The sequence below is a fragment of the Felis catus genome, chromosome E1, assembly GCF_018350175.1.
Source record: "Felis catus isolate Fca126 chromosome E1, F.catus_Fca126_mat1.0, whole genome shotgun sequence".
In the NCBI taxonomy this organism is placed as follows: domain Eukaryota; kingdom Metazoa; phylum Chordata; class Mammalia; order Carnivora; family Felidae; genus Felis; species Felis catus.
This window is the reverse complement of record NC_058381.1, coordinates 13,533,007-13,559,003: the sequence shown is the minus strand read 5'-3', so window position 1 is coordinate 13,559,003 and position 25,997 is coordinate 13,533,007. Positions and strand designations below refer to the sequence as shown.

The window sequence follows — 25,997 nt, the reverse complement described above, 5'->3', positions numbered from 1 at the left end:
TGTTGTTAACTCAGGTGAGCATACAGCTCTGCACCACGTCTCCTGCATTTCTGTCCCTTTTGAAGATAATGAACTGCCCCTGAGCTGGGAAGGAGCCTGTGTGGCCAACCACTTTGTCCCAAGAAATGCCCAAGGGCCCTGGTCTCCAAAAGACCCATTCCTCCATACCCTTCATCAGCCTGGGCCTCTATCCCAGGGTGTCACCTTGTCCAGGATTCAGTAAGGAGGCCACAGTGGTAGCTGTTCACGAGAAATAGCATGATGGTTGAGGAAAAGCTCCAGGTCCAAAAAAATTTCTCCCCACCTAGATCTCTTGGTGTCTTCAATCCCACCATTAGTACAGATTCACTTACTGATCAAACTGGCCTTCTTTATTTACATAGAATTTTTATTTTTCTTTCTAGGCTGAGTCTGATACTCAGTTTTGAGGGAGATGCTCAAACCTTCGGGGTATGGGGAGAAATAGGCACGTGAGGGCCCTCAAAGAGCTCTTGGGAAGAAGGGGCTACCATTTCAGGAGACAACAGCCACACCTCACACCCAGGCCTTTGGCTTTTGAGGCCATAGGTAGAGCTGAGTCTATAGCTAAGTCATGAACAGGGATAGGCTCAGAAAAGGCAGTTTGGCTGTGGAAAGATCCTGGGATTTTCCTGAAACCCTGTCTGAAATCCTTCCCTGAGGTCCAAACCTCCCCTAGGAATGTGAGAGGGGGAAAGGGAAAGAGGCAGGAGGGTGGTATTTGGTGGCTTAGCTCAGGGATACCTCCGCCCTTACCTAGACAAGCAAGCCCGCCCAGGTCCAGGCTGTCCCCACAGTCCCGCCGATACCTGTCTGAACTCAGTGTCCACTCAATTTTCTCTCCTACAGTCCAGGATGGAGCCTCCACCTGGATGTCCCTCGGACACTTCTCAGCCAAAATTCACATCTGAATTTGGCTTGTCTCTCCTCATCTTGCTGTTTCTCCTGACATGAGCATGTCAGAGATGGCCCCATCATCCCTGCAGGTCCCCCCACCAGATGAAGGGGATGTCTCTTGGTCCTCCTTGTCCCCGACTTCTTATAGCTGATCCTGCAGACCCCACGATCCTGATACCTTTCTGACCCGACCCCCTCTTCTCCATCCCTGATCACCCAGGTTCAGACCTCACCACCTGTCATTCAGGCTTCCCAAGAGCTTTGTCATCTCCCTGCTCCCAGCCTCCCCTCCAAACCATCATCCACACAGATCACCCAGAGTATCGTTTCCAAAATGAAAATCTCACACAAAATCCCTTTAGGCTCCCCACCGCCCTCAGGTTTGTCTAAACTTCTTAACCAATCCCCAAGACCCAGCTCCAGTGAGACTCATGTTCCCCCAAATTCCTCCACCCACCAAGCACTTCAGCTATACAGTCCCTCACTGGTCTCCACCCCTAGCCTCTTTCTGGGATGCTCTTTCCCTTCTTTTCCACCTGCCATCACCCACTTCAAACCACTTCATCCAGGAAGTGCCCTGAGACTTTCCACGGGATCAGAACGACCCACCCCTTCTCAGACCCCATCCTGCCTGGTTGTCAGGACACTTCCCACATTCTTCTGGGTGCCTTTCTCACCAGACTATGAGCAGGGATGGGCATTCTTTCTGTCTCCCCAGCCTGGGCCCTGGTGCATAAAAAACTTCAGTGATTATTACTCAAAACAACAGACAGAAAGGAAAGCACCAGCTTCACATCTGGCCCAAGAGGGGGACTGGAATGGACACAGAGGAGGCAGGACAAATGAGCTGAACTAGACCTGGAGTTCACCGGGGTCTAGTGAAAGCACAGCTTGTGGGGAGGAGGGCCATTTGGGCTTGAGGGGCACCAAATCAGCTGAGGGTGTGGGGGACTGCCATGGAGGCATCTCAGGGGCCAGGGATGACCCTGAAGAAGTACTTTCCTTGCTCCTGCTTCTTCCACATCCCCATCTGGGAAGTAGTCATAGCCATCCCAGCCCCATCCGGTTCCCAGGGGTTCTTTGGAATAATAATAACAATGACAATGATGAAGATGAATCTCCAAGTAACAAAAACACTATCAACACTAGCATGTGCAGGGCACTGACTATGTGCCAGGCACAGAGCATTATGCCAACAACCTCAATTAACCATCATCCTATGAGTTGGTGCCTTTGCTGGTGTCCCCATTACACAGGTGGTATTAAAGGGCTTGAATAAGCTGTGGCTCAGCACCCAGTGGACAGGAAAGTAGTTGGTGTAGGTAAAAAAAAAAAAAAAAAAGTACCCACTTGGGGATCCAGACTACCTGAAATTTCCATGTACTTTCTTGCTCCTTGTTTCAAGGATGGCTCCAGAAATCCCTTGCTTCACCCAGAAGCCTTCCTGAATATTTCTGTGTCAGTGCCTCTGATACCTCCAGGGAGACCTCCCTGATTATTCTGGTTGTACTGACTTCCCCAGCTCAGCCCCCTGAGTATGCAGTGCTATTTCCCCACCCTCCCCCCATTTATACCTAGTTGGACACCAAGTCACCCCAGATGAACTGAGAGTCTTAGGTCTACCCCAGGCAAGTGATCCCTGAGGATGGACACCAGGATCCTTCCCGTGCCTTTACAACACAGTGACCAAGCCCTCCAGCCCTACCTCTTCTTGGTTGGCGTAATCTCTGCTGACCTCTTCTCCTGCAGGATGGCAGGGTTCCCACTGGGCACAGCAGCTCTTCTGCCCATGAGGGGCACCATCTCCTTAGTGTGGACATTCATGACTGGAACACAATCACAGCACAGATGCTTAGGTTGAGTAGGCATGGAGGAGCTTCAGGGGGCTTCAGACCCCCATGTGTCACCATGTGGCCCCTGGTCATACCCCAGGATAAGGATCTCACTCTCTACCTTCCCAGGCTGCCAACTCTTCCCAGGGACAGGGAGATTGTCCCCACAATTTCTCCTGCTCCCTACTCCAGCATCCCTGCTCCTGTGCATCCTAGGAGAGCCCAACAGAGCTTCTAGGTAGAGACCACCATGCCCTTAGCTTCTCTCAAGACATCATCTCCAGCCACCAATATTCAGGTGGACTCCCAAGAATTAGCTCTGCTTTTTCTAATGTCCTTATCAGATTTTGTGTTCAGAGCTATCCTCAACAGAATAAGACTATCACGTCCTTTACTCTAGACACTATGCTCATAGTAATACAGCCTCCAGCCTCTCTGGTGTTTTGGATTTCTTAGCACCCTGGTGGTCTCTGCAGCTAACACACTGATTATCTTTGTGTCATCCACCCAGAGCTGAGTGCAACCGGCCTTGTAGCTATCTGTCCATTGGACTCCCTTCTCACCTGAAGGGAGCAGTGGAGCCCCCTCCCCAATGCAGAGGAGGCAGCCCCTCAGTCTTGAACTGTTTTACTGATGTTCATACTGATGGAGCTGGATGCCATGTTGGCATCCCTCTGAGGGATATGCTAAAGAGAGGGACTGACGTGTCTTTTGAGGACACTAAGGGGACCTTAGAGGTTTCTGTGTATAGGAAAGCCTGAATAAAGACCAGGGCTCAAGAAAGTTAGCAAGTGGCAAGAAGCTGGTGTGGTTGCAGAACCTGGGGAGTTCATGGGGACCACTGGCAGGGAGAGGCTCAGAAGTAGGTGGGGCCATGTTGTATGGGCCTGGAACATCAGTCAGGAGCTGCGGCTGGTCCCAAGGGCAGTGGGGCATAGGAGGGCCCTGGGTTACATAGGAGACAGCCATGTTAGAGGAAGATGGAGTGGAGGATGGAGGAGACCAGGCCATGGGGCTGGGAGGAGGCTGCCATGGAGGCCATTGGCATGGGTAAGCATAGGCTGGCCATGTAGGATGAGATGGACAGGGCAAAGGGTTGTGTGGACAGGAGGTGACTCTACAGTAAATGGGGGGGGGGCATTCTCAACTTGAACAGCCCTCAGAGAACTCCCTCAGAGTCATGGAGATGGGGGCAGAGGACAAATTTCTATAGGAAGAGTCCAGGTGGGTGAGATGGAGCTGGGGCCACTGGTAACCTTGGTCCAAATAGGAAAAGTTCCTGGAAAAAGTGTCCAGAGCAGTTTGCCATCAGACCGCAATGAGGTTGGGAAATGGGACAGGCATCCTCCCCCAAAATTAGCAGCCCTGGGAAAGGAGGAGTTATCCAGGGGAGGGCTTTGGTGTTGGAATGCAGGTACCTTGGGGCAAGGACCTTTGAAGAGGGGCCTTAAGGCCAGGTGGGTGGAGTATCCTACTGAGAGAGAATCATGATCATGTGGGTCCCTGACTGTATCCACAGTTACAGGATGAGGCTGGGTGGCCTTTACCACCTTCCTCAGCCCACAGTGGCCTATGGCCAGATACGGCTAAAAGGTTGAGCTAAACCAAGAGTGAAGGAGAGGGATGGAGGGCATGTCTCTTACCCCTCTCTGGGCCTCTGTTTTCTCTTCTGATAAATGGGCTGATTGGACCCCAAAGACCCTATGGCTCTCACCTATGACAGCTGGCTGTTCCCTCCTCCCTGCCGTGGGCCCATGAGTTGGGGCAGTTCTGGGAAGCTGGGCAGGAGAGGGTCAAGAAAACTCTGGTCTGAAGCTATAATTAGCAGTGATAATTAGCTCCCTGAGTCACCCCACAAACCCTGCATTCTCACCTGTGGGACTCTCTCGCTGCCTTGCCCTCCCTGTCTCTGGGATTGGGCTTCCTCACCTGGGAAGTGCCTCCCAAGTCCTGATACTGACTGGAATGGCCTTCCCTGGAAGACAGACCAGGCCTAGGGGCCATGGGGAGCCCCTGCAGCTGCTGGCTCAGCACCTGTGAGTTGCCTGGGCCTTGTCTCTCTCAAGCTCTGGGCTACCTCATCTCATCCTTACCCCCTTACACTCCTGCCCTGGAGAGCCACATCCCTGGGGCCTGCTGGTGGGGACAAGAACCTCACTTCTGCCCCTTGGAGGGTGTGAGCCTTTCCCCCTCTTCAAGATCTCCAAACCTCAGGGAAGTTTCCTGGGTCCATCAGAACCTGTGCTCTGGCACAGAACCTGTGCCCTGGGCCAAGAGCTCACGTCTAACTTTGTTTCTCCTGCTAGAGATCCAAGCTTCTTCCCACCCCCTCCCCCAAGGCCTATCAGCAAAGGGTGGATGTGACCTAAAGGACCCCTTAGGTCTTTGCCCTAGGGTCCCCTAGGACCTTGGAGGGCACTGGTTGCCATGTGTGGTGAGGACTCACCTGGTAAGGTCCGGGTGGTGGTGGCTGCCCTTGCTCTGAGATCACCGCATGTCCCAGGCCCAAGGACCCCCAGAGGGACTATGGCTGAGGCGGCGGGAGGCTCTCATCATAGGCAGGGAGATGGCTGAAATGAGGCGTCGGAGGCAGAACTGGCTGGGCCACCTGCCCTAGGCGCCAAGCAGGCCACACCCACCAGCCATAGCTGCAGCGCCCGCCCACCCACATGCCCTGCCTGAGTCACCCCCACACCCACACAGCAGCCCAACCTGGAAGAAGGCAGGGGAGGCAGCAGGTGCCAAGGCTGAAGTTCTGGACCCAACTCTTTTCTCTCTTGTATTTGATGTATCACGAGCCTCAGTTTCCCCAACTGAGAAATGGGAATTATAATACCTACTTCCCATGGATGCTGTGAAGAGTCAAAGAGATCATGCTGGTGAGAGAGCCTAATGAATGGTCAAGTGCTCTGCCCTGAGCTCTGGAAGGAAAGGCCACAGCCAAGCACTGGCCTGGTTGATCCAAAGGTGGCCAGCCCCGAGACTTGGTATCTGTCTGTCAAAGTCTGGGATCAGACCTTTCCAAAGACAAAGGAAGTCCCCCACTCAAAGCTTACAACCAGATATTATGCACTTCAGACCTTGGCGCCAGACAGCCTCACCCCTTTCTGGCTATATGACCTTGAGCCAGTCATTCCCCCCGTTTCCCACCTGTGAAATGTGCATAATAAATCCACCTTGCAGAATTACTTGAGAAAACACACAGAAAGGACTTGAACAAGGCCCAGAACACAGAAAGGACTCAAGAAACAGTAACAGCTATTAATTCATATTGGCTTTATCATCCCAGTTGATTCTCCTGGACCACCTGGGCCGCCTGCCAACAGGCCAGACCATGGGGAAGACTCTGCCCCCCTCCTCACCCAGGCTGCAGCTGTGAAGGGGGTGGAGCAAGGCTGGGGCAGCCATGCCTGTCTCTTGTCACTCAGGAATTGCATACCTGTTCCCGCTGGCAAGACAGGACTGGGAGGGAGCAGGAAGTGTTGCTGACAGGGATGTGGCACCCGTGACTGATGCAGCAGGGATTTCCCCAACTGTCATCTGGGGCAAGTCCCTCTGGCTCTCATCACCACAAATGGCCAGGCCTGGAGAGAGGCAGGAAGCAGGCTCAGGCTTCTGACCACGGGGCAACAGGACCTGTGGCCAGTAAGGGGCAGGAAATCTGGCTTTGGGGCCAAGAGGCTTTAGTATGGGTGAAGTAGGGTCCCCGTTCTCGCAGTTTGACATCAAGGGGGGCCCGGTTCCCACAAACATTGCCTGAAACTCCTTCATGAAAGCCTGATCTTGGATCAATCATCGTCTTCCCTCTAAGATTCAATTAATTGCCCCTCTGACTCAGCCCCTTGTCCCTTTTAGCTTGCTTCTCACTGCCTCAGAACCCTAGGGCTGAAGCTGTTGCCAAATTTCAATGTTTACATTTTGCCTGGTGTTAGCACTTTTTCTCAAATACCAGGCTAGAGTTGCTCTAAAAGGCCCCTGTCCTCCACCCAAATACACTTACTGTGCCCAGCAAGGAGTAAGGGGAGCCTCCTCTGCTGTGCATGGAGCAGGGAGCAGGTCCACGACAGAGTCAGAGCCACTACCCCCACCCTCCTACCCCAGATACAAGGAAACAGCAGCTCCTGCCATTTGAGCTGGTTTGCATTCAATCCCGTTTAAACCAACACATTGTGAGAGCCCACAGTAGGAGATAAGGCAGGGAAACAGGGGCCAGTGTAGGATTCAGAACTGGAGAAAGCAGTCTCCACCCTCAAGAAACTGTGGGCCACACAGGAGACAGGCTCAGGCAGGAACCATGGCCCCACCAGGCAGGTCATAAGGACAAAAAGGGCTGAGGTCACTGAGGGGGAAGGAAATCCCTCCCATGGGGAAGTCAGGGATGGGCTCAGGGAAGCGAGAGCATTTGGGCCGAACTTGGAAGGAGGGAGGACTGCCTACACAGGAAGAACAACAGGAGCAGGACTGGGAGGCAAGAGATCCAGGCATTTTCAAGGAGTGGTGATGAGCTTGGGTGACACACAAGCTCGGTGGGGTAGCAGACAGGAGCTGCAAGTCAGGCCCCAAGCCGCTGAGTCAGCCCTGACCCCTTAATCACAGAAGGCTGCGCTGGCCCAGCCTCAAGGGGGAAGGGGCCCTGTTGGGGATGCTGTCACCAGTGCGGTCAGGCAGGGAACTGACCCAGCTCAGCTGAGTCAGCACCCCAGACCAAAGACAACACCTCCGCCAGTGGAACCCCGGGCTGCACTTGCTGGGGCTGCAGGTGAGACGGATTCCCACCCGTGTTTGGGGCCCTCATAGCACAGTGGAGCCAGGAGTCCTGCCTTCTTCTGCCAAGCCTGGAGTCCCGCAGAACCCAGTATTGCGCACTCAGCCTTGGACACCACATGGGTGACTTTTAGCACTCAGTCACAGCAGCACCGGGGCCTGGGAACCTGGAAGGACCAATAAACTGCCCTCCGCAATCCAGCTCCTCGTTTCTTGTAGCAGCCATGAGCCATGCTGTGCCCACCCTTTATCAGTGACTTCAGCTCCTTCTGTGACGGTGCATGAAACAAGCAGAGCCTAAAAAAAAGAAAACAGTGACCAAAGGAACCTCCCAGATGCGCTGTGCGTGCGGAACAAAACACAAAGGGGAAATGCAGCCATGGCCTGGATAGGATGGGGCAGCAAGAGGGAAAAAGGCAGCCGTTAGATATTCCCGCCCTAATCTCGCTCCCTAGAGGCCTGAATTTTAGGCAGCCCCTGGACATTTGCCCTACGTGGGGCCCCATCTCACCAGACTGGGGTCAGCGTCTGTCTGCCCTGAACTGTAAAACGACCACAAAGGACATACTGGGCAGGAATCAAGCACAACCTCACCTCCTCCCTACACCTCCCAAGCCCTGCAGACATCAGGCTCTGGTGGCAGGCACACAAGCTCTCCCCTGAAGAAAGAGGTGGAAGAGAAGGGGTGAGTGCACACAGGGATGGGCCAAGGCCTTGACCTGCTCTAGGAAATACCCCATTTGGTGCAGTGAAGAAGGAGGAAGGACTGAGAGCCAGGCAGAGCTCCATCAACTGCCTCAGGCCTGAACAGATCCACCCTGACAGTGGTCAGGAGAAGCCCTGTCTGCATCCTAGCAGGCCACAGATATCTCCGGGCTAGGAGAGCTCAGCAGCCTCCCCATTGGGGATTCTGGCTTGTGGCTCATCCTGCCTCCAGGTGATGGAGGGAGGGACACAGGGACAGAGAGAAATAAGGAGACAGTGACCGCTACAAAGGGGAAAGAATGGGCTAGTTGCATGTGTCCTTCTTTTTTTTTTTAATTTTTCTTTTTTTTTTTTCAACGTTTTATTTATTTTTGGGACAGAGAGAGACAGAGCATGAACGGGGGAGGGGCAGAGAGAGAGGGAGACACAGAATCGGAAACAGGCTCCAGGCTCTGAGCCATCCGCCCAGAGCCTGACGCGGGGCTCGAACTCACGGACCGCGAGATCGTGACCTGGCTGAAGTCGGACGCTTAACCGACTGCGCCACCCAGGCGCCCCTGCATGTGTCCTTCTTTAAACAACGCAGGTTTACACAAAAGGTTATGATCATTCATTTTACAAAAGGACACCCACAAGCTTCCTTCCAGCTCTGAGTAAGTCTGAAAGTTGCAAATATCTGACATCTACGTGACACCTTCAGAGAAAGGCTTACAGATAAAGCGAGGGGTCTCAGGCCCACAAGAGGAAGCACGTCTCCCTTCCCCAGGGATGGACTGGCATGCCCCAGCACCTTCTCTGCCAGGTTGCCTGGCACTGCAGGTAAGTTCCAGGCTTTGGAGTCACACTGCCTGGGGTCAGACCCAGGCAATGCTCTTTGCTGACTGTGTAACCTTACTAACTGTCCCAGCCTCGGTAGAATGCACACGCGCACACACACACACACACACACACACACACACACACACCACAGAGCCAACTCGCTATGCTAGCCCAGTGACTGGCACAAAGTTCACACTTGATATGATATTTACCCATTTATTTATTTACTTGCTTACTTACTTATGTATTTGATGGACAACAGGATGGATGGAGGTGGAGATACATACCACTGCAGGGGAGCAGGACTATGGTCACAACAAATAGATCATTAAAAAACTCTTGCCACATGCTTTTGAGACAGGGTTCCATACTTTCATCTGAACAGCAATAGAGCTAAAATTTTTGGAACTGTGATGGATCACACAGAAGGAGGAAGTCACTCTGGAAAAACCTGATTCCACCAGAGCTGGGAATAGGGCCAGCCTCCCCCACCTTCTCTGAGGAATAAACGACATCACCCCCAGACCGCTTTGTTCAAGGAAGGTATTAAACCCAATACAGAGAACAGCTTTGGCATTTTACATTGAAGGACATGTTCTAAGAGGTGTTCTAACCTTTTGTTCTAAGAGGTGTTTTCCTGGGCCTCATTCACTTTTAGTCCTAGTGATAGAAAATAAAATAAAATAGGGGCATCACATACGTCCACATAAAGATACATCATTCATGATACTTAACAAAGTCTGTAAAAAAAAAAAAAGAGAGAGAGAGCGAGCAAAATCCTTTCCTTTTAGGAGACTCACTTGGGGACAGTGAGGGTTGGATGGCTATCTCTTCCCAGGCATCCAACAATGCTTCACACATCTTGTCCAGGGCAGGTGAGGAAAGTGCCGAGGCAGGCACAGACCAGGCCAGGCTGCTGAGAGTGCCATATGGCAGCAGTGGCATATCCTGAGGCCCAATAGTGTTAAGAGGACCCTGTAGGGTTCGCTCATTTCTCCCCTAAAGCAGCAGGATCCTTGAAGACCTCAGCATCTTCTGGCTTGAGGGAACCTGCAAAGTGCCTCAGATGAACCTCCTCTGGCTGGCCAGGGTGCCTTTCTCTTGTACTTGTGTCTCTTAAGAGGGGAACCAGGGCAAAATTCTTCCAGTTTCTTCCTGAAACTGAAGGGTAAAACATCATTACTGCCTTGGATGCTGCAAGCAGCAGTAAACACTTATTTGTTGGCCTTACCAATCTCCAGATGAAAGGAGACCCAGACATTTCGGTGCTTCCTGAGACACATGGATACATGCCATTGCCTCTTTCCTTACCTGCTTAAGGAGCCTCATCTTCTCTGGCACTTCCTAAATTCTCTTCCTTCATGTTAACCTGACTTGCAGGGGCCTCATGAGAGCCCATTGCTTGCCTTTCCCAGCTTCCATTTCTCCCCTGCCCACATGGGAGGGAGACCACGTCTCCACAGAGCAACACTGGGACCTGCCCCATGGTGGCTCCACATCACATCAGCTATAGGGTGATGGACACCAGCCAAAGAATCAGGATTTGGGGACCGGGCCCCACCAGGGCACAGCAAATTGGGAATAGTGCCCAGGAAACCATGATGATACCAGGCCTTAAATGGGGTTCTCATATATGGGCAGGAAGCTCCCGAAGGGGGCCCAGTTGTTTCCCCCATAGCCATCTCCAGGTTCCCAGCCACCTAGGCAAAATGACAGTGAAGAGGGAAAGCTGTACATGTTCTCCTCCCACTGCCAGAGCCCTGGTCAGCCAAGGCCTCTGGTTGGCCACCCTGGGTCTAATCTCTCTGGAAAATCAGCCTAAATTTATACCTCCCACTCTTAGGTCACAATTCAGGCCCCTTTGCTAATGTCAAAGGCGTCAGGAATATGGGAGGCTGGTCCATCATGACCACTCCAGGTGAAGTCTCCAGGTCTCAGTATTTACCCCAGGCCTGCAGGCTGACACTGGCCTGCCCCCAAACACAATCTAATACCAAGCATCAACTCCTGAAGGATGATCCCTTGGGGAACCCAGGCATAGAAGCTGGGCTTCATGGGGATACAGGCCAGGTCTCATTGAGACACAATCTTCTGGTTGGCCTCAGAGACTGCTTGGCCCAGCTCCAGCTCAAAGGCTCTCAAAGGAGGCATGGGGCTCCCAGTGCCTACTTCCCACAGTCCTAATGCCAAGACTCCCACACATGACCTCCCTAGTGCCCTCCTTAGTGCTCAGCTACTAACCACTTTTCTTTCCTGGCCTTTCTCTTATACATTCCTTTACCCCTTCCCAATCACAACACACTTTGTGGGTGGGAGAGTTCCTTGTTATCTGAATTATGTGACTATTCATTACTAAAGTGTCCACTGTTACAAGGTTGTACAGGAAAGCAAAATCCTCAGGAAATATTCACTAATTAATTATAAATGTAAAATCAGGGAACCTCTAACCATCTCTGGCCCCAACCCCAAGTAACATGAATGAATATGTGTATCCCTGCCACTTAGCCAATATAATATCACAGTGAATGTGTAATGTTAGAAGCAGCCAACAATGTCATGCAAACACAATGCAAATCAACTGCAAAGTGAAACACCAAGTCTCTTAAAGATGTGGGGTTTCACAAAATCAATAGGAGTGATGTCAGACACCTACTCAAGTTACAGACAAAGCCATCTTTGAAAAGTTAGACCAGGTAACAATTGAAGAGATAATCAATAAGTATTATGGCATGACACAGGAAGTGCTTCCAGTGAAACTCGTGGGAAAATTACGGGATTGCAGGAGGCTCTTGGGAAAACTGATTACGCCCTTAAGTAGTTTTCCAAAGTAAGCCTCTTGTTAAAATAGATTTCTACTTCCAGCTCTGATGGAGTGTCTAGTACTAGGCTAGCCACCCTGCTGTAAACAACCATAAAACAGGATAAAATACTTGCAATAAATGTTTCCAGACATAGGACACAGACTGGAAACTGTGATTGCTGAGAGAAGTGAAACTGACAAAGTGAGCCCCATGATTGCGCTGATACTTTGCTTAGGGACAATTTCTCTGACCATGGTGCAGCACACGGGAGTCCAAACAGAGTATGGCAGTGCCTCTGAGCTAAGGAAGAAGAGATCAGGGTTTGGAGCAGCCAAAGCAGCTAGAATCTGTGGGATAGGGTGCAGGAGAAGAGGAAGAAGGGAGCTGTAGGGGTGGAGGTCCAGAAGTCTCTGGGATGGGTTGCTGGATCATACCTGCACAGTGTGAGACCACATAAGGCTCACTAGGCAGTGGCCACTATGGGGCTGAAAGTGGGACAGAAACACTAGAAGCTGAGCAGTACTGAGTGGAGAGACCACCACATTAACACTCTTTTTTTCCTACTATGAGGATCAAGCTAAAATACCAGAAATACCCTATTTACTCTACATGCCCTAGAGTAAGGTCTACTCAAGACCCACCCACCCTAACAAAGCCTAAAACTAAGCCCTGACACGATCCTCAGGGGAAACAGTTGGGAGGTTCAGTCCCACAAGTTTTATGGGATTGGCAAATAACTTGGCATTTCACATATCTACCATAATAAAGTTTAAAACTAAGTGTATACAAGTTCAGGGTGATTCATCATCAATAATTGAACTGCCAATTAAAACAAAAATTCGGGGCACCTGCATGGCTCAGTCGGTTAAGCGTCCGACTTCGGCCCAGGTCATGATCTCACGGTTTGTGAGTTCGAGCCCCACGTCGGGCTCTGTGCTGATAGCTCAGAGCCTGGAGCCTGCTTCGGATTCTGTGTCTCCCTCTCTCTCTGCCCCTCCCCCACTCATGCTCTGTCTCTCTCTCTCTCTCTCTCTCTCTCTCTCTCTCTCTCTCTCTGTGAAAAATAAACATTAAAAAAATTGTTAAAAAAAAAATTCACCCCAGAGTCTCTACAACATATTATCCATAATTCCCAGTATACAATTAAAAGTCACTAGACATGCAAAGAAACAAGGAAATGTGACTCACAGTAAGGGGAAAGAAAAAGCAGTCAATAGAAACTGACTCCAAGATGGCCCAGATGTTGGATTTAGCAGGCAGATAACTTAAATCAGCTATTATGAGTATGTTAAAAAAAAAAAAAAAAAGGAAAATATGGTCTTGATGAGAGGACACTAGAGAATCTCAGAAAAGAAATGAAAACTACAAAAAAAAAAATAATAACCAAATAGAAATTTAAAAACCAACAGCACAATACTTGAAATGTAATAGTCACTGGATGAGCTTAATAGCAGTTTGGAGATGACTGAGTATAGTATCAGTAAACTTGAAGACAGATCAATAAAACTTATCAAATTTGAGAAACAGAAAAAATTAAGGAAACATGACCAAAATCTCAGAAACCTATGGGGTAATATCAAGTAATCAAAAATACATGCAACTGGGGTCTCCAAAAAAGAAGATAGGGAGAATGAAGCAAAATATATATGGTTTCCCAATTTGATGAAACACTGACATACAGATTGAAGAATCTCAGGCAAACGCCAAACAGGATAAAACCAAAGGAAACCAAACCTGAGCACGTCTTAGTCAAACTGCTGAAAACCAAAGATGAAGAGAATATTTTGAAAACAGCCAGAGAAAAAAAGACATATTACATATAGTAATGCAAATAATGAGCTACTTTCCATCAGAAACAATGGAGACCAGTGGAGAAAAATAGCGTTGGAAAAAACTTTTTTTAAAAAAAGAGGAAAAATATCTGTTAACCCAGAATTCTTTATTCAATGAAGATAGTTTTCAAACATGAGAATGAAATGGACATTTTGACTACTTCACATCCAGTAAGGTGGCGAGGACAACCAATACACCACCACAAAAACCCAGAAAATAGCAAGTGTTGGTGAGGATGTGGAACCCTCATGTATTGCTGGTGGGAATGTACAATAATGCAGCTGCTATAGAACATAGTTTGGCATTCCTTAAAAAGCTAAACACAGAATTACCATATGACCCAGCAGTTTAATTCCAAAAGAATTGAAGGCAGGGAGTCAAACAGAATCTTGGACACCAATGTTCACAGCATTATTCACAATAGCCAAAAAAGTGGAAACGATCCTAATGTCAATCAACAGATGAGTGGATAAATAAAACATGGTATATACATACAATGGAATATTACTGAGACAGAAAGTAGAATAGAGACAGAGGGAAAAAATAGGAGTAATTGTTCAATAGGTAAAGAGTTTCTGTTTGAAATAATGAAAAGGTTTTGGAAATAGTGGTGAAGTCTGCACAACATTGTGGATGTAATTAACACCAATGAATTGAACACTTAAAAATGGTAACTTTTGTGTTACGTATATTTTACCACAATTTTCTAAAATCTAAAAACAAAGAAGTAGTGCAAAATTGTAGTTATAACTCAAAATGTGTTCAATAAAAACTAGGTTTGCTTCATTCTTTTTTTTTTTAATGTTTATTTACTTTTGAGAGAGAGAGAGAGAGAGAGAGACAGTGTGAACAGAAGAGGGTGACAGAGAGAGGAGGGAGACACAGAATCTGAAGTGGGCTCCAGGCTCTGAGCTCAAACTCACAAACAGTGAGATCAGACCTGAGCCGAAGGGGCTCAGGTTGCGGGGTGAAGAAGGCCTCCAAGGAACAAGGAACCCCAAGGCTTCACCTGCCCATCATCAGGCCACCTCTGTGCTACAGCACCCTTCCCTCACACCTCACCTCTGCCTGAGCGCAGAGAGAAGCTCAGGGTGCGCTTGATGCCCTCACAGTTGCCCGGGTCTTCATTGATGATGCCCACATTGGTGTTCCAGGTGGTCCAGTTGACCTCATCCACCCTGCAGGGCAAGGAGACAAGGGAGCTGGGAGCTGATGGCCTAAAAGCCATGCCTATCTTCCCGGTTGAGGGCTTGGTGCCACAGGCCAATTCCAAGAAGCCCATAGAGCAGGATAGGGAGACATAGCCGGTAAGGGGAAGGCTGAAAAGGGCCTGTGTTTTGGACACCACCCCCAAAGCTGTATTCTCTGACCATATCATGAGGCCCAAGGACTTTGAATATTGGATTCCTGGTTCTGACTCTGATCATTGGATGACCCCTTTTGGACACCTCATTTTCTAGTAGGTCTCCTATGCCCACAGCTCAGCCTTGGGATAGCCCTTTACCTAACTACAGCCGGCCTTGGGAGAGTCCCCTATGCACATGACTGGTCCCAAGAGGCCCTGAGGAAGGCTTCTGTATCCACAGCTGGCTGCAGGTGGCTGAGTCCCCTATGCCCACAAAGCCCTAGAATGGCCTCTGTGCCCATAGCTGGCTCTGGGTGGATCCCTGATATCTAGCTAAGCCCTTGAGCTCCCTCAGTTTGATTCCTGCCTGAACATTACCTGAAACACCACCTGTAGTCATCCTTGCCATCAGGTGTGTACCCCACTTGCAACAGCTTGCCTGAGCGGAAGGCCTTCCTCATACACTTAAGGAAGCTCTTCTCCGTGTCCAGGATGGTGATGGCTCTCTGTGGGAAGACACAAAGGGCTGAGGGGCAGAGGCTTGTCCAGGGCCTAGCTTCCAAGACCAACCTCTCCAGAGTTTCTCCCAGCCCCAGTGCCCCCGAGCTGGACCTCTAGTGCCTTCCATACCAGGCTTGTTTCCATAGCCCAATAGGTGCACACTCCAAGCTCAGCGCATCCGGCCCAGAACTGCCCAGGCACTGAGGTGCCTGCCAGGTTGGGGTTAGGGCAGGGCCTCCCATGAGTGATGTAGAGTGTCTCACCCCAGACTTCCCTACTCACAGACGGGCAGCTAGTGTAGTCAAGAACAGGGCCTCACGATGAGACAGCTTGACTTGAATCCTAACTGCTACTTACTACAGACAGTCCCCAACTTATGATGGTTCAACTTAATGATCTTCAACTTTATGATGGTGCAAAAGCAGTGTGCATTCAATAGAAGCCATACTTGGAGTTTTGAACGTGCATCTTTTCCCAGGCTAGCAATAAATGATACAATCCTTTCTCGTGATGCCAGGAGTTCCTGGTCAGCAATGGGATCACAGGGGCTAACAACCAGTACACTTACAATCACTCTGTACCCATACAACCATTCTGTTTCTCACTTTTATTATAGTAGTCAACAAATTTCATGAGATAGCCAACACTTTATTATAAAATAGGTTTTGTGTTAGATGAGTTTGCCCGACGGTAAGCTAATGTTAAGTGTTCTAAGCACATTTCAGGTAGGCTGGGCTAAGCTGTGACATTCAGTAGGTTAGGTGTAATAAATGTATTTTCAAATTACAGTGGGTTTATTGGGACGTCATTCCTCTGTAAGTTGAGGAAGATCGCAGTTACCTTGGACACAGATGCCTAAGTGCTCAATGCCTCAGTGCCTTTACACAAAAATGGAGATAGTAATTGTAGCCACTCGACAGCACTGCTGTGAGGATTAACTGAGAGCATATAAAACACTTAGAACAGTACCTGGTATAGAGTCACTGCTACTTAATAATCAGAACGATGCTTTTATTATTAGGTGGGAAGGCAGATTAAGAACCAGGTGGCTCAAAAACGTAGCTGTCAGGATCAACCCCATTTTAGCTGCTCCCCCCAAGTCTGGTCTCTGGGGCCCACCCTAGACCAAGCTCTTGTGAGGTGGGCATCCCATGGGGCTGAGCCTTCCGTTTCCTTCTCCTGGGCACTGCCCAGTCACAGTAAACACAGTGTCTGTGAATACCAGCTGGTGATGTGTAGCAGGGAAACCCCGAAAGAGGGGCCAGAAAGGAGTCAACTGGGAGAGATGCTTCTGCTTGATCCCCCAGGCCTGGCTGGGCTCTCTGCCCTTCCTCAAACCCTGCAGGGGCTCATACACCCCCGCTGTGTTAAGCAGCGACAGAACAGCCAGTGCCCTCCGGTTGTGCACACCCCATCCACCAACCCACCTGTAGCTTCCAGATGTTTTTGCTCTCCTGCGCGATCTTGTTGACGGTCTCACCCATGAGGGCGATGAGCATGTTGAGCAGGAGGATATAGGTGAGAATCACGTAGGCCAGCAGCAAGATGATGAAGACAGCCTTGAAGTCATAGTTCTCGGTGAACTCCAGGTCGCCCATACCAATGGTGAACTTGAAGAGCTCCAGACACGTGGAGTACAGGCTGTTGTAGGAGCTGTCGGGTGGCCGGCAGCCAGGCCCTCGCCACCTGTGCAATGTGGACTCAGCCGGCACAGAATTATTCTTCCCATCCTCAATCAGTGTCACCACCGCTACAGGGCAGGGGCGGGGACAGGTGCAACTGGATGGAAGCCAAGCCAGAACCCCCCCAACAGATGCGCCCCATCTCCCAGGATGTGTCTGCAGTAAGAATGCTGCTCGCCATATGGCAATTTTGTGTGAATTTAAAAAAGAAAAAAAAAAAACCCTCTTCTTCAGAACTATCAGCAAACCGTCATAGTACAGTTGACCATTGAACAACATAGGTTTGAACTGCAAGAGTCCACTTATACACAGGTTTTTTTCTGATAAATTCAGCATAGTTGTAAATGTATTTTCTGTATGATTTCCTTAATAACATTTTCTTTTCTCTAGCTTACTTTATTATAAGAATACAGTATATAATACATATAACATACAAAATATGTGGTAAGGCTTCTGGTCAACAGTAGGCTATTAGTAGTTAAGTTTTGGGGGAGTCAAAAGTTATTTGCAGATTTTTGACTATGCAGGGAATTGGTGCCCCTAGCTCCCATTTTGTTCAGGGGTCAACTGTATACTGTTTTGTTACAATAAGAACTTTATCATCATCTGCTAGGGGAAAAAATGTTTTAAAAAATATGCAAATGTACATATACAATGTGAATCTAGCTGCCTTTGTACAGTGCACAACCTGTCTAACTTTACGTATCAGTCCTGGATCCACGCCCAGCTTCTCAGTCACCCTTGTCTTCCTGTCCCCCTTAGAGGGTGCCCCAAAGCCAGCACGTTCCAGAATGATGGAAACTAAGCAGCTCAGAGCAGAATGGTCTCTTGCTGCATTCCACACTTTTCTTTGCAAAATGTAGTCTGGAGCCTGAGAGCTTCTGTAGTTGTTGTGCCCATGGTTACTGCACATCCAGTATCCATTAACCCATTTGGCCAAGTCCCTTCCTGTGGGTACTGATAGACCAGGACCTTCACACAGGGTGCCAGAGCCCACACGCATCCCTATCAATCAAAGCTCCTAGCCAAAGCTGTCCATAACTCCAAGACAGAGATTCCAAAACAGGCTGTGGGGAGGGGAAAGGAGAGGGTATACATGTGAACCAAGTAATTGCAGAACTCAGACGAGGATCAAAGCAGAGCCAGGTGCCCAGAAATTCTGTGGATGTGTCAGAAGGGCACAGGAGCCAGCTTGAAGAGGCTGCCAAAGATGATTTCTCAGACAATCTCAGCATCAAGATGGTGACAGTAAGATTATAACCCATTTAACAAAGTGAGATTCCATGAAAAATGAAACAAAAACAGAAAAGAATCTGTGAGGCCACACTGACATGAATAATAAATGAGTGTAAGAGAATGGAAAGCTCTTCCCTATAATAGAATGCCAGTGAATAAATGTAGAAGGAATGACAGGGTTAGAAAATCATCATTTGGCAACCATTAGGATTAAGTGATTCAGGTGAGAATCATCAGTGGATGCTAAAATTACCGGTTGAAAGTGTGATGAGAAACAGGATATTTACCTAGTCTCAAAACATCTCCTCACAAATTACTTATCACACCCATCAAAACCGAGTAATTAAAGTTAACACCACCAGACAAGGGCTAAACAAATGTTACGGAAGCCCTGATACAATGCACTGAGGAAGACACACGTTACTTCCTCCATAGTCTGACCAAAAATGCACACCTGGATCTAATTTTGAGGAAACATCAGACAAACCCAAATTGAGAGACATTGTAAAAATTAGCCTTTACTCATTAAAAATGCTAAGGTCAAAAAAACAAGGAAAGATTGAGGAAGCACTCCAGATTAAAGGAAACTAAAGAGGCATGACAACTGAATATAATGCATGATCTGGGATTTTTATTTCTACAAAAGACATTATTAGGACAATTGGTGAAATCTGAATAAGGCTGGTAGATTAGTTAATAGTACTGTATTGATGTTTATTTCCTTATTCTGATCATTATACATTGTTTATGTAAGAAAATATCACTGTTTTTAGGAAATGCAGGCTTTATCCAGTGGTAAAAGGTTGATCATGTCTGTAGCTTACTCTTTTTATTAAGTGTGGTGTGAGTGTGTGTGTGTGTGTGTGTGTGTGTATGTGTAGAAGGGAAAGTGATTTTAAAATGTGATAAAATTTGGGGATTGTGGGTAATATGTACAGAAAAGTTATTTGTACTCTTCTTGCAATTTTTCTGAAAATCTGAAATAATATCAAAATAAAAAGTTAAAAAAAATTTAAAAAACCCTAAATAAACAAATTAATGAAATAAAAATAAAATAAAAATTAAGCCAAAATGCAGCTATACTGTAGGCAAGCAGCACTTCATACCTCTAAAATTGTTTACAATATTTTATGAATCACATTTCCAGGTTCTCCTGCTCATTTCTGTGCGTTCTTTATCCAACCACTCTGTCACCTGCAGATACACACCCCAGTGGGCCTCTCCCCACCCAGCCCCTGCAGAGACCTCAGGAAGCTGAGGGTAGCCGGAGCTCTGCCCGCCACCAGCCCTGACCAAGCCCATTACCTGTGGAAAACCCGAACAAGAAAACAAGGTAGACAAACATGAAGCGACACAGGTCTCTCAGGATCATCTGCAGGAGAGAGCAGGCTTGTCAGAACCAAGTCCAGTCCCCAGGCCGGCCAAGGGAAATGTCACGACCATGTCAGCCTGGGATTAATCTTGAGCCTAAGTAGAACTGGAGAACATGCAGGAGGGTCTGGTTTGGTGGTTTTCAGCTCCAGTGTCCTAAGGAAGTCATCCACAGCTTCTCCCACCATGGCCTTTGTTCTGGTGGGAGAGCAGGGCCTGGTATGTAGGGGGTCAAGTTTCAGGGGAGCCCCCAAACCCAGGTCAAGACCAGATGGCCTGAATCTTGAGGAATTATCTGGGAAAGTGGGTGCTGAACTAAACCAGCACCTCTCCAGACATTACAGAGGATGGACAGAGTTTGTAGACCATGTCCCACATACCCATGAGGTAAACAGGTTCTACGGAGAACCTGCTTGGATGCTGGCACCCACCTTCTCAATCATAACAGCATAGATGCCCATCTGCTGGAAGCCGCGGGTGTAGTAGAGCATGTTGGTCCAGCCCATGGCCAGGGAGAACACCATGGAGGCCACGTACTCCTTGTGGTGGCAGAAGTACAGCACCACGGTCCCCAGCATGAACAGTGACTGCACAAAGCTGAGGGTGGAGGGATAGGAAGCTCTGTCTAAGAGCACCCAGGAGGCCTGGCACCCCCTCAGAAGCACAGACAACAGGCTGTTGCGGGAGCTAGGGTTGACTGTCCTGTCTCCTTTAGCCCGTGATTCTCAGTGGGAGTAATAGCATCCCCAAGGGGGGAAAAGTTGGTTATGGGAGTACAAAATCTTACTCTCTTTTTGTAGAAAGCACAAATAGAAATACATTGCATGGACAACTCTACAGTATATTTGTGGTATTAGATTTCATGGGAGGGGCAATTAGGAAAAAATGTCTAAAAAGGCAATAATGAAAAAAGTCTGGGAAACATTGCTTTAGCAGTGAGGAGATACAGGCCATGCTCTCCTGAAAAATCACAGGTGGAGTCTGCTGGCCATACCATCAAACTTAGGAGGAGAGCCAGGAAAGATGTTCCTCGGCAACTCGGTCTGGTGGGGGCTGCCCAAGTAGGATCCATGGATAAGGTGTAGTAAATCTGCTGATCCTATGACAGTCTGCCCAGTGGTCCTTTCTTTACATATTCACCCCAGGTCTCCTTGTTCATCATAGCCTCCTCTCGAAAGTACCCCCAGCTACATTTATACTGTCGACCATGCTGACAACCTCACTTCCCATTTCTGTGAAAGAACCAAGCAAAAAAACACCACTGTGGTGATGTGAGTCTACTGAAAACTGATGTCAATAAACTGGCTCATCAATTGGAATTCTGCTGCAAAGGAAAACTATTCCTCTGTATTTTCAGAACCTTGGCCAAAATAAGAACTGACACCAGTTGAAATAGGTAAAGAGTTACCTTGGGTGGCAAATGGAGCCCCCACATATGCATTTGGGAAGCAGCGGACAAACAGAAACTGACTTAGCAGACCCAAATCCAAATCTGTAGTGGGGAAAGCTGAGAATCAGCTCTTTTAACCAAGGAGCCTCAAAAGGGTTAGAGACCTCCAGAAAGGAGATGAAGAGACCTAAAATAAGGAAGAGTGGAGGTTTTGTCTCTGAAGAAGACAAAGGAGAGGATCTTTGGAACCACTTTCATCAAACAACAGTGAAAGCATTGGTATTTTACCAAAAGCAGATTATGTGATTTTTATATAATACAGATTACAGAAAGCCCTCTTCTCCACTCAGTTCTCAGAAATCTAGCAGCCAGACTTCTTTCCTCCAGGCAGAAGACTGAAAAGATGCAATCGACTAACTTTGGATGTTTGCCAATAAATAGCTTAACCTAGACTAGTTTATAGTGAAGCTCAAAATTGATAAGCCCCATTCATACATTAAGAGCTCCCAGCAAGCTTTTCAGTCCTCCACTCTTACTCATGAGCAGATATAAAAAATTTCCAGAAAAAAACATTTTCCAGGTATCTTCTAATATGAAAGATAGAGCAAAACAAGAAAATGGGAAACAACAACTTAGAGAAAATAAATCCTATGCAAAAAGAAGAAAATTTATTTTATTTTAAAATTTTATTTCAATAGTCTTAGAGAGACAAAAGAAGATATTGCATCAATGAAACAAGAATAGAGTGCTATAGATAAGGAACACACAGAAATTAAAACGTGGTATCAAAAGTAATAAACTCAATAGAAGGGATAGAAATTAAAGTTGATTTGAACTTCCCAGAAAGAATAGCCAAAGATAAAGAGAACACAAGTGAGAAGATATAAGAACTGGTTCAGGACTAAGTCAGGAGGTTCAATATACATATCATAAGAAATAATTCAAGAAAATATTCCCAAAATAAAGGACATAAATTTCCAGATTGAAAGAGCCCACCAAGTACCCAGAACATTGGATAAAAACAAATGCAATCAAGACATATCATTAAGTTTCAGAACACTAGAAACAAACAGAAGATACCACAGATTTACAAAGAGAAAAACCAAACCAGGTATTAAGAGGATCCAGAATCAGAATAGTTTTGGACTTGTCATCTATAATACTGGAAGCAGGGAAACAATGGAGAAATATCTTCAATTTTTAAAAATATTTTTATATCCAATCAAGATATCAATAAAATGTGAAGGTATAGTAGAAATATTCTCAGGCATGCCAGATTTCAAATAAATTTTACTCCCCCCTTCCCTACTATGTGCCTTTTTTCTTTAGCTGAGGATGTTTTTCCCTCAAAAAGGGAGTGAATCAGTAAAAAGGAAGACTTGGGGTTCAGAAAATAAGAGATCCAAATCAGGAGAGAAGTGAAAGGGATCTCTAAGGTGCTAGTGAAGGGATGACACCTTGGATGCACATGTGGGAGAATGAGACTCAAGAACCAGACACAATAAAAGTTGGCATCACTGTGCCCTTCACCAGGAGACAATCCTTTTTACCAAATGACAATACTGAAGGAGGAAAAAGGAGGAAAACCAAAAAAGAGACAGGAAGTCTAACCCAGAATGAAAGCAGTGAGCATCCCAAAGACGGCAACAAAGAGGAGTCCCAGGATGATGGCTAAGCAGCAGTAAGAAAGAGAGGACAACCAGCCCAGTAAGAAAGAGAGGACAGCACTCCAGGAGGAGATCTCTCAAGGAAAAAACTAGGAGCAGGGATTCCAATCATATAATTTATGTGATTGACTTTGAGAAAATTTTTACCGAGAGGCTTTGAGATGTGTGGGACAAGTTAACAACGGGTACAAAGAAAACTAAACAAGTAACAACAAGATAATTACAAATTTTAGGAGAAACAAACAAAAACAGAAGTACAGTATATTATGAAGCTCAACTGTGAATACTACTTGTAGAGACATAACATAAATTACTCAATACCAACTAAAACAAAAATTACTTCAAACTATATTGGGAGGCTAGAGGAGCAGAAGCAGAGGGGAAGGAAGTAAAAGGATGCTAAATCCTCATCCACCAGGTGAGAAAACATCAGAAGAAAGAGCTGCAAGAATGAAAAGTGATTGTCCCTGGGAAGGAGAATTACAAGATGGGAAGGTTTAAGATGAGGAATTCATATACTGGCTGTAAGCGTTTTAGTACTCTTCAATGTTTACCCACAGGCATGAGTAGCTTTGAAAAAGTAAAATAAAATCCATTTCTAACCTGCGTGCAGTAAGTCCTCCTAGGAATAGAATCAAGTTTATTGGCACAATGCTATGTAGGAGAACATTGTTTCTCTTAGTAAAGCAAACCAGCATTGCACTAACCCTATAGACCCAGCCCTTTGGAGTTAAAGTGCAAGTATCTGAAGATTATGGTAAACACATGGGGACAAGCTAGCTACAACAGGATAAGAAATCAACTCCTTTCATTTGCCAGGAATAGAGAGGCCTCAGGAATGAAGGAAACTTGGGGATCAGAGTTAAGTCCTTAGTATAAATCCCAGGAGAACCCATCCCCATCTGAAAACCCCCTTTGTGTATCCTGGGCCCTCCAAGGAAATTTCGTAAGGTTCCAGCTTATTTTGTGAAGGAAGGAGGGTCCTGGTGACATCCGTGTTGTTCTATAACTATGGTTTTTGCTTATCTGTCTCCCCCTAAAGCAATGATTCTCAGTCTTGGGTGACTTTGTGCCTCCCCAAGTCGGGGACATTTGGCAATATCTAGATACATTTTTGGTCATCAAGAATGGGGGACAGAGAGAGTGCTACTGGCAGCTAGCAGGTAGAGGCCCGGGATGCTGCTAAACATTCTACAATGCATAGGACAGCCCCCATAGCAAAGAATCATCCAGTCCAAAATGTCCATGGTGCCAAGGTTGAGAAACACTACCCCAAGGATCGGAAACGCCTTGAAGACAGGAATCAGATCTATTTCATCCCAGTATTCCAATGCCAACTCAGTGACTACCAGATGGTTGGACAAACGCATGAAAAAAAGTGACCAAGGGTATTCAGACCGTAACTCAGACTATAAGCCACATGAGCCCATGTATGTCATTTCCCAACACCTGGTGCGTATATGACACAGAGTAGAGCTTCAGTATTCATCCACACATGTATTGAGGGCCTTCTGTCATTCATTCAACACATTTGTGAGGTCCTACTATGTTCCAGGCTTAGCATAGGTGAGAGGATGGGTGAGAACTGATGGCTATAACTTTAGGACTGGGCCAAAAGATACCGTCTGCTATCAAGTCATAAGAGTCAAAGCATCACTTACAAAAGCATCTCACTGTAGCTGTCCACAAACAAGGTCTTCAGAGATGGCCGCCTCTGCAGGAAATATTGAATCTGCAAACAAAGAGACAGAGTAAGAAGCCAGGAAAGGTGAAATGATGAGTGTACTTGCAATGCTCCTAAATGGCCGATGATGGAACAAATGCATCAAAGCAGAGGTTCTGAAAAGGGTAGAACAGCGAGGGTCAGGTTCACAGGGTAACGTTATGTGACTCAGTCAGGAGAGACTGTTAAAAATAGAGAGTGGAATTACGACTCTAGGTAGAAATAAAGACAGGAAGGAAAAGCACCAAAATATTATTAATTGCTGTGTTTGAATGATGAGATTGAGCAATTTCTTTTCTTCTTTCTAATTTGTGCATTTTCCCCTAGTTTTCTTCAAGAACTATGCATTATAGTAAAAATTCTTTAAGCAGCCTCCACTGAAATAAGTCACCAGATTAGCCAGTGCTCTCCACTCCCTGAAAACATTCTGACTGACGCCCACAGTGAGGGCTGGTGGCTAGGAGACCCTCTCCAGGACACCCACACACTTTGCTCCTTCCCGCAGTTAATCCTGGTCATCAAGACTGCACTTGTTACTGTGGCTTTGTATCTTATTATAATATAAAATATGAGTACAAAAATAAAAAGACAGTTGTTTCTGTGAAGACAGCATCCAATGATTTGGAAAGATTCCTTAAAGGTAAATCACTAAAAAAAAAAAAAAAAAAAAAAATCAGGTGTAGCTTAGATCAAAAAGATGAAGGGAGGGGCGCCTGGGTGGCTCAGTCGGTTGAGCATCCAACTGCAGCTCAGGTCATGATCTCACAGTTCATGGGTTCAAGCCCTGCATCGGGCTCTGTGCTGACAGGAGACTGCTTTGAATTCTGTGTCTCCCCTGTTCTCTATCCCTCCCCTGCTCATATTCTGTCTATCTCTCTCTCTCAGAAAATAAAACATTAAAAAAATTTTTTTAATAAAAAAAAATGTTAACAGGGAAAAATCACCATAATCTCCAATTACTTGTATATGTAACAGTGGTTCCAATTTCAAAGAAAAGACTGTTCATATATTAGAAAAATGGCCAAAGAATGTACATGTATGAGTTTTCAGGTAAAATAAAATGATTCCAGTATATGTGTAGATTTCTTTGTTTTGAGCTTTAACAGATGGTTTTAATTAAATAACCACCAGTCATGATCCTGTCACTTAAGAGACTTCCACTCTACTTCATAATTAAACATTACAGTTGACCCTTGAACAACATAGCTTTGAACTGTGAGGGTCCACTTATATGCAGTTTTTTATATAAATACAGTACAGTACTGTAAATGTATTTTCTCTTCCTTATGATTTTCTTATTTTCTCTTACTTTATGGTAAGAATATAGTGTGCAATACATGTATCATACAAAATATGTGTTAATTGACTGTTTATGTTATCAATGAGGCTTCCAATCAACAGTAGGCTACTGGT

General features: G+C 46.8%; 2 protein-coding genes across 17 annotated transcripts in view; both read right to left on the bottom strand.

Moving 5' to 3' along the window:
- The window catches only part of TRPV3 (transient receptor potential cation channel subfamily V member 3), a 37,568-nt gene extending 32,117 nt beyond the window's left edge, over window positions 1–5,451 (bottom strand). For 2 of the 7 annotated variants that reach the window (XR_002738291.2, XR_002738290.2), the window contains exons 1-2: window positions 5,194–5,447; window positions 2,621–2,741 (exon numbers count right to left, since the gene is read on the bottom strand). Coding sequence is in view for 4 of the 7 variants with exons in the window: in XM_019817326.3 (XP_019672885.1) it covers window positions 2,621–2,739 (119 nt within the window). In the remaining 3 variants the exon portion in view is untranslated. Of the gene's footprint in view, window positions 1–2,620; window positions 2,742–5,193 lie in introns of all 7 variants that reach the window. The other 5 variants (XM_019817326.3, XM_019817325.3, XM_019817324.3 and 2 more) reach the window with 5 other exon arrangements.
- A 3,786-nt stretch (window positions 5,452–9,237) lies between these two features.
- Window positions 9,238–25,997, bottom strand: part of TRPV1 (transient receptor potential cation channel subfamily V member 1) — a 41,989-nt gene continuing 25,229 nt past the window's right edge. For all 10 annotated transcript variants that reach the window (XM_045044056.1, XM_045044057.1, XM_019817317.3 and 7 more), the window contains 7 exons: window positions 24,523–24,593; window positions 20,236–20,401; window positions 19,739–19,805; window positions 16,943–17,265; window positions 15,393–15,520; window positions 14,732–14,847; window positions 9,238–10,196 (listed from right to left, as the gene is read on the bottom strand). In XM_045044056.1, the coding sequence (XP_044899991.1) occupies window positions 10,024–10,196; window positions 14,732–14,847; window positions 15,393–15,520; window positions 16,943–17,265; window positions 19,739–19,805; window positions 20,236–20,401; window positions 24,523–24,593 (1,044 nt within the window). In that variant the 3' untranslated portion in view covers window positions 9,238–10,023. The remainder of the gene's footprint in view (window positions 10,197–14,731; window positions 14,848–15,392; window positions 15,521–16,942; window positions 17,266–19,738; window positions 19,806–20,235; window positions 20,402–24,522; window positions 24,594–25,997) is intronic.